This window comes from Spermophilus citellus, assembly GCF_964194105.1.
Source record: "Spermophilus citellus genome assembly, chromosome: 10".
NCBI classification, from domain to species: Eukaryota; Metazoa; Chordata; class Mammalia; order Rodentia; family Sciuridae; genus Spermophilus; species Spermophilus citellus.
Genome location: NC_138197.1, coordinates 69,632,245 through 69,640,757, shown reverse-complemented (window position 1 = coordinate 69,640,757; position 8,513 = coordinate 69,632,245). Strand labels below are relative to the sequence as shown.

General features: G+C 50.9%; 1 protein-coding gene across 1 annotated transcript in view; it reads left to right on the top strand.

The window, feature by feature from the left end:
• Positions 1-366: 366 nt before the first annotated feature.
• FAIM2 (Fas apoptotic inhibitory molecule 2) overlaps positions 367-8,513 on the top strand; it is a 29,763-nt gene continuing 21,616 nt past the window's right edge. Inside the window, exons 1-5 of the mRNA XM_081310330.1 lie at positions 367-489; positions 2,910-3,105; positions 6,607-6,710; positions 7,084-7,148; positions 7,527-7,580. Coding sequence (XP_081166456.1) covers positions 475-489; positions 2,910-3,105; positions 6,607-6,710; positions 7,084-7,148; positions 7,527-7,580 — 434 coding nt within the window. The 5' untranslated portion in view covers positions 367-474. The remainder of the gene's footprint in view (positions 490-2,909; positions 3,106-6,606; positions 6,711-7,083; positions 7,149-7,526; positions 7,581-8,513) is intronic.

The window sequence follows — 8,513 nt, the reverse complement described above, 5'->3', positions numbered from 1 at the left end:
CCTGGCTGGAGCCTAATTGCGGTATTGATGGTGGAGAGATGAGGCCCCGGACACAGCTCTGGCTAAGGGCAGGCGGCAGGCGGCATCAGCTGGTCGGGTGTCACGGAGTCCCCGCGCCTCCTCCCTCCCCCTCGGACCCATCCACTTGGGCTTCTCCGCAGCACCGAGCTCCCTAATCCCGGGGGAAGGGGGAAGGTACTGAGGAGGGGAGGAGGAGGAGAGCGGAGGAGGGGGCGGCAAGCACCTCCTCCCTGAGCTCTCGAATCCGCAGCGTCCTCCGCAGCATCCTCCCAGGCCCGCCCCCCTGTCCCCAGTCCCCCCCCTCCTCGCGCGGATGGTACGCTCCGGTCCTCTTGGCCCGGCTGCAGTGGATGTTGCTAGAACCCACGCGGAGGAAGGAAGAGACGCAGGCAGGCTGTGGTGACCCAAGCGGCCGCCCCTGCCTCAGGGACCCCTTCCCCGAGAGACGGCACCATGACCCAGGGAAAGGTACCGGCATCTCCCCCGACCTGCACCATCCTCTATCCACCAGGCTCCCTGTCTCCCTGTCATTCTGAGTAAGCTCCCTTGGACCACTTTAAGCAGCTTTCCCTTGGCTCCAGGGCAAAGGTCCTCTGTGATCCTTGCTGAAGTCAGAGAACCAAAAGGCCCATCTCTAGAAATGGGTTGGCACCTCTCTGGACCCCTGGGCTCTCCTCCCTTCCCATCTCTTCCACCCCATACTTTGGTATCACAAGACTTTACAAGGCCATGGCCTCCATAACCAGCCAGCCTGGGTGTGCAGCATAACTGTATCTGTGTGTGTGTGTATTTCTATGCTAGGATGAACCTTGAGGGATAATATAATGCTTGTGGGCATCCCTCCACTTGCAGACCCAACCACTTTATAGTCATCTTTCACATCCTCAAAGAATCCTTCTCCCCACCATCACCCCTAACTCCTTGTCATTACTCCACATCTGGTTATCTGGATATCTGGATATTTGGATAAGTACATTATGGTTGGGGGTTACTATGGAAACCCTGCATCAGGATGCTCTGGTTTTTGTTTTTGTTTTGGCCAAGCATGAGACTGATAAAAATATATTCTTATTTTCTAGTTTTAGGCCTGAATTGTGGGGGAGGGCTGGGCAGAGACTTGGCTGGCCCAGTAGGGTTATGTAACATCAACAGCCTGTGGAATTATACAACCATTAGGGCCTAGGGCAAAGGGGGAGGGTCCTCCAGTCTGCTGTTTGGAGGGCTAAGGATTGGGCAGAGAAAACAGAAGGCCCTCCCCCACTCCCCTCCCCCTTCTTAGCTTTGAGATGAGCTTCTGAGCCAATGGCATCCCTCCCTGGGCCCTCAGATCCTCCTCTCCCTGTTTTTAGGTTCTTTGGGCCTCAAAATGATATCACTAGGTGGTACCACCTCCTGCCATTGGCCGGACATCACTTGGGAATGCCATATGTGTGTGTGTGTATTCTGGGGAGTGAGTGTCAAAGTGGAGCTGAGATAGGTTTTCCCAAGCTCGACCCCTGAGGTCTGCATGATGAAGGGATCTGGGAGGGGAAGAAATGCAGTCTCACAGGCCTGGGTTCCTGGATCCTTCCCCAGGGGCCTGGGGATGTTGAGCCTTCACTTCTTTTCCCCAACTCGCCCCCCCCCCCACCAGTCTCTCTGCAGGTACTATTTTCTGTCTTAGGGTGAACTTGCTACCTCCTGCCTCCTCAATCCCTTGCCTCAGTTCACCCACTGGGATAGACAAGACTCCTCCAGTCCAGTAGTCCTTTGAGCTAGCTAGGAACCAGGATTCTTCTGGTGTTCGCCCATCTCTGGGCCAGACAACCTGCTCAGGAGCCCTGCCGTCTTCCCTAGGACCTATCAACTTCAGCTTAGGTCAACTTGGAATCAGACCTAAATGCCACCTTCTGAGTCTGGTCTCTTTGTGGCTCTTGTTTTCACATCACCTCCTCCACACCAATCTTTCCTTCTCTGGCCACATCACTGAGACCCTCACAGCTCATAGCCTCCCAACAAAGCTAAATGTGGGCATGATGGGGCTGGGACATATCTGAGAATAAACAGATTTGAGTTCTCAACTTGCCATGGGCACATTTTCCCCGGGGCCTCCTTCCCTCATTCGTTAAGTGAAGGAAGGGGCTAAACTAGATGTCTTTTGAGGTCCCCTCCAGCAGTGGCATTCTGAAATTCTGTCTGTTTGGAGGAGAAGCCGAGGTTCCCATAGGATGAGGCCAGAACAGGGCCCCGACCAGGGGCTCGTGTCCTCCCTGTACCCGGCCCTCTCCATCCTCTTTTCTCTTTCCTCCCTTTCCTTTTCCCTTCTTGTGCCCTTCTCTCCCCTGTCCCCATTCTCCTCATGTCATTTCTAGCCCAGCAGAAAGAGACCAGTCCCAGTTTGTGGGACTTAGGCCCTGTGCCCCAGCAGGCCATGTGTGGCCCTGTGCCCGTGGATGAATCACTCCTCTGTGATCTTCAGTTCCTTGATTTTAAAACGGGGATCAAAATACAACCAGCAAGGCAGCAGGGAGATGAAATGAGAGAATCTTTCATCCAGTAATGCTTTTGAGTGCCTACTATGGGCCAGGCCCTTCTGTGGACCCCAGGGAAACAGTGGGACCACAGAGACCCAGGCCCTGCTCCCCAGGGACAGTGACCACCAATGCTGGATACTGCTAAGAATTTTCCCCTTTCCAAGTTCTTAGCGGGACTCCATGGTCCACCCATGGCTAGCCCCCATTCTCTTGGAGCTCAGTTCTGCCATCGATAAAATCGGGAGATTCTTGTCTACACACTGTCCTTCCTAGTACAGGTAAAAGCACCCAGGGAAGTTCCAGGAATTGGGATGATAAGGAGGGGTTGGAAGGCTCTCTTTCCCTGGTGACTGTCTTTCTGTCTCCACTTCACAGCTCTCCGTGGCTAACAAGGCCCCTGGGACCGAGGGGCAGCAGCAGGCCAATGGTGAGAAAAAGGAGGCTCCAGCAGTACCCTCGGCCCCACCCTCCTATGAGGAGGCCACCTCTGGGGAGGGGCTGAAGGCAGGAGCCTTCCCCCCAGCCCCCACGGCTGTGCCTCTCCATCCCAGCTGGGCCTTTGTGGACCCCAGTAAGTCACTCAGCTCCTGGAAAATGGAGCATGTGGGGAGCAGTGGGCCCACAAGGAAAACCTGGGTGGGAAGAAGTTGCCCAAATGCCAGATGCATTGTGTGGTTGTTGTATGCGGTTGCACTATCAAAGACTTTGAAGGGCTATGGCTGTGGCTCAGTGGCTGTGGCTGGGTGACAGAGCGCTTGCCTAGCATGTGTGAGGCACTGGGTTCAATCCTTAGCACCACATAAATAAACAAATCCAAAAAAGGAATTGTCCATCTACAACTACAAAATTAAAAAAAAAAAAAAGACTTAGAATTTGGAGGACTATTCTAAGGGTAGGTTGAAGAGGACTCCATGAAAAGGGAGAGGTGATGTCTGTAGTCAGGGTGCTCTCCGACAGGGAAAAGGGGATTTTTTTTTTCAAGTCATCACGCTAGAACAAGTAGAACAGACTGATGGAGGACAAAAGCCAGGATGTGGTCTAGAAAAGCCTTCCTAGAAGAAAGAGATGAAGCAAGGGATTGGTCATGACTTTAGCTGGATCTGGTTCCCTGTGAGTGGGGGTACAACATTTACACATCGATGGATCTGAAACCCTAGCAGGGAAGGTCCCCATGGAGACCCCATGGTTTGGGGGAGTTAGGGGCCTGGGGATCCACCTCATCAAGTACTTTCATTGTCTCCCTTCCCTTCCCCTAGCCAGACCAGACTGGACACGACTCACAGCCACACCTAAGGCCAGTGCCAGCTTCTTCTGGCCAAGGTTCCCTGCAGGAACTTCATCTCGGGGCTGGGAATAGGCAGCTTCCCACAGGCTGTAAGGAAGAGCCCCTCAAATACTCCTCAACCCCTTCTGCGTCCTCCCGCAGCCTCCCCTCCCCCATTTTGCCATCCCCACCTTCACCACCTGCAGAATTCTAGAAGGGACCCCAGGGACAATGCTCCAGACAGAGCCCCTGTTTACAGGAAGTGGCCACTATAGTCTACGGCTCCCACTACCAACCTCCTGGACCTGGAACCCAGATGTCTCATGGTTCACACTACTGGAAGGCCAAAGGTCTAGTGTTTGTGGGCGCCCTTTCCTCTGCCCCTGACACCCACAGATTTGCTTTCCCTCTCCTTTTCTCCCTGGCCATTTGGGTTGGCAAAGAAAATAGGCAGAATGTGAAGGAGGAGTGAAAGATAAGAGGGAGGCCCCAGGTTAGGTTTAGGTTTACAGTGGACCTGCCCCTCTGCCTCTTCTTCATTTCTCATGTTTTGGTTGCTAGAGTGAGCTGCTTTACCATATATATATATATATATATATATATATATATATATATTTTTTTTTTTTTCAGTTGTAGATGGACACAATTTCTTTCTTTCTTTCTTTCTTTCTTTCTTTCTTTCTTTCTTTCTTTCTTTTTCTTTCTTTCTTCTTTCTTTCTTCTTTCTTTCTTTCTTTTTTCTTCTTTCTTTCTTTTTTCTTCTTTCTTTCTTTCTTTTTTCTTCTTTCTTTCTTTCTTTTTTCTTCTTTCTTTCTTTCTTTCTTTCTTTCTTTCTTTCTTTCTTTCTTTCTTTCTTTCTTTCTTTCTTTCTTTCTTTCGCTGGGATTGAACCCAGGGGTGCTCAACCACCGAGCCACATCCCCAGCCCTGTTTTGTATTTTTTTTTTTAAGAGAGACTGAGAGAGGAGAGAGAGTGTGAGAGAGAGAATTTTTAATATTTATTTTTTAGTTCTCGGCGGACACAACATCTTTTTTGGTATGTGGTGCTGAGGATCGAACCCGGGCCGCACGCATGCCAGGCGAGCGCGCTACCGCTTGAGCCACATCCCCAGCCCCCCTGTTTTGTATTTTATTTAGAAACAGGATCTCACTGAGTTGCTTAGTGCCTCACTTTTTGCTGAGGCTGGCTTTGAACTTGTGTCCTCCTGCCTCAGCCTCCCTAGCCACTGGGATTACAGGCGTGCGCCACTGTACCCAGCTTTTTAAAATTTATTTTCATGTGGTGTGAGGATTGAACCCAGTGCCTCACATGTGCTAGGCAAGCACTCTACCACTGAGCTACAACCCCAGCTCCTGGGCTGCTTTACTTTAAGAAATGTGTTCCAAGGAACAATCCAGTCAGGAAGAGCACTCCTTTCAATTAGCGTGTGATACACATTTCCTAGGTGTATGCCAGGCAATGTCTGGCTCTGAGCTCATTTCAAAGGATACAGGAGACTGTGCAAGGAAATGATGACTACCACCCAGGAGCACAGATTGAGTGAGAGAGGCCTGGGCAGCTCATCTAACCCGTCTGCTGGGCACGGAAGCCTTCCTCGCGGAAGGGGTATCCACACTGAGTCCTGAAAGATGCCATGAGTTAGCCGAGGGAAGGGTAGAAAAATGAGTGTTTGAGGCAGAAAGAATAGAATGTGCATAGGTCCACAGGCAGGCCAGCATGTGACTGAAAAAATGTACTCAGGCCAAGAAAAGTGGGAGGGAGGGATGTGTAGGGGAGCTTGGAGGACCCTGCTCCTGAAGGGGATTGGAGTCTTTGTTAAGGAACTTGAACTTGAGTGATGGGCTGTGGGGAGCCATTGAAGAGCTTAAAGCAAGGCCATATCAGTTTTAAAGGACCAAGAAAGAGGTTATTGTTGGGGGGGGGCAGTGAGGGAGAGATTATGGAGACCTGGTGGGGCCAATGGAGAAAAACAGAGTGGACACATATGAAGACTTGGGAATGGCCCTGAGGAAGGACAGGGTATTGTAGTCCCCACACGAAGCACAGAGGACATAGGGTTTAATTTTTATCTTATTTGATCCACATAAAATGAGTATCACCAACCTATAGCAGAAGATACTCAGAGAAAGCTGGTGACTTGCTCAAGGTCACACAGCTAGTCAGTCCTAGAAAATGAATCTGCCTGTAGGTCTGTTTGATCACAGAGTACATGCTCTTCCCAGAATCTGAGTTCTGGGACCAAGCCCTGAACCTTTATCCTCACTTGACCTCCCACTTCTTGCCCTTGTCCTGGCTTTATTTCCCCTCCAGGATCCCACCCGGCTCTGATTTCTGGAACACCAGAAAGTCTGACCCATCAAACCACCAGTCCCCAGAGCCCATTCCAAGGGCCTCAGAGGAATCCAGGGTCAGAATCTTTGACCCTGGGATGTGCTGAGTGTCTTGGAGAATGGCTATCCTTTTCTGATCCTTGACCACAAGGAATCCAGGGTACCCAGGGAGGAGGATGGGGACACAAGACAGAAGGGACACTTGTGTGTGGCAGAGCTCAGCCCCCAGAGCCCCAATCAGGCTAAGTAGAGGGAAAGGGAGGAGAGATGACAATTCATTTCCAGGACCCAGAACAGGAAAGTTAAGAAGTGACCAGGGAGAGAGATCTAGGTGTGGGCTGGAGTGGGGTGTTTGATAATGGAACAGGAGAAAAAGACTTTGCTGAGTCCAGAGAGCCATCTTGACCAAGCAGAAGGCCATTAGGGACAGTGTTTTTGTGTACAGGAACCCTCATGACCCTCCACTTGCCCACACAGGCAACAGCTCCAGCTATGAAGGTGGTTATCCCTCGGGGCACCATGAGCTCTTCACCATCTACAGTTGGGATGACCAGAAAGTTAGGCGGGTCTTCATCAGAAAGGTAAGCGCCTTTCTCTGGCTCTCCAGAATTGGAGGCTTGCCTCTCAAAGTCCCTTGGCCTAACCTCTGCCTGCAGAAGCCACCTTCCCCCCTTTCTTGTGATTCCAGCTGATGGACATCCCTATTAGGAAGAGCTTTTTAGTTTCACCCAGGCCCCTGCTGCTCCCACCTCTGGGTTCCATGGTTGTTTTCCACTTGTCCTGGGTCTTTCCCAGTGATTCCTAAGAAGGAGGATGGAGTGCCCAGGAAGTGGGTCTGGAGATTCAAATGAGTCCCTGAGAGTCTGGGATCTCCCTGAGCCTTGCTGGAAGCCTGAGCCTGCCTGGCCCCAAACAGGGATCCTCAAACTGAGAAGAACCCCATTTATTCCCCAGGTCTACACCATCCTTCTGATTCAGTTGCTGGTGACCTTGGGAGTCGTGGCTCTCTTTACCTTTTGGTGAGTTGACAATGTGAACTGGCACCGTCCAGGGTGGTCATGGCCAATCCTGGGGCAGGGGAATTCCCAATCAGACCTCATTTGGAATGTTCACCAAGAGAGATTTGGGGGGACACCCGAGGAGTCCTCTATCCAGAGAGACTTGCTGCTCTCTAGGCCTGCAGGTGTCTAAGAGGCAGTCTTTCTTACAGATCCACCAGCTACAAACCCAGGAACCCCTGGTCCCAGCTTGGGCCTGGGCTGTAACTCCCTGAGTCTCCAAGGGCTGCATCCCTCCTTCTTCCTCCTTTTGGAGTCTTGTGAACTGTATGTGACGGGTGCAAATGTTGAACCAGAAATAGAGACCTATGGTAAATTTTGATCTTCTCTTCTTTGCAGTGACCCTGTTAAGGATTATGTCCAGGCCAACCCAGGATGGTACTGGGCTTCCTAGTGAGTATACCCCACCCCAGAAGCCCCCTCCCAGAGAAGATCCAATGGCAATAGGAGGGAATCTCTGTTGACAGATCCAAGCACTTGACTTCCCCATACCCCATGGAGACTGTCCTCCCAGATCCCTCTGCCTTACCCCATTCTGCTGGCTGCAGCACATGACCAGAAGGACTTTTCTGGAGTATTGAGGCCTGAACAGGGCAGACAGAAGATGCGGGTAGATTCTGGTACCTACATAACTTGGAAAGGGTGGGGCTCGGGTCATGGCTGGAGAGACCCCGTGCCTTGGCCCTAACAGAGGAGGGGGAACACCTTGACCCACACTAATGATAATGTTGCTATTCTTATTAGCATTGCTATTATTAATGCTTACGAAATTATTAATCATAATAGCTACCACTTAAAGAGTGCCTAATAAGGGCTGGGCATTCTTCTGGGTGCTTTATGTACAGTATTGCATTTGATCCTTGAATCTACTGGGCATGATTACCTCAGAAAACGAAGGCTCAGAGGGCTTGAGTAATTTGCCCAAGGTCACACAGCTAGTCAGTGATGACTGGAATACAAACCCAAGATTCAGGTTAAAACTTGTGACCTTTATCCTTCTATTTGGCAGTCTCTCTTTAACCCTCAAGTCACCTGGCTCATGCTAGTCCTATAATCTTTTAAAGAACATAGCTGGTAGCTTGGGAGAAGAGGTGTGAAGTTTTAGGCGATTCTGACCCTCCTTTCTGAGTAATTAAGGAGTAATTTTGGATAATTCCAGGCCAGAACCACTCTGGGACTCAGGGAAGAGCTGCTCTTTCCATAGGCTTTCTGAGTGCCCAGCCCTGTACGGAGGCTACCAGGGACGAGGCTTCTGCAGTGAAAGACAACGGTTTGATGAAGGAGAGACTGGACTGGCAAAGGGCTGAAAGGATTTCTCAGAGAGTC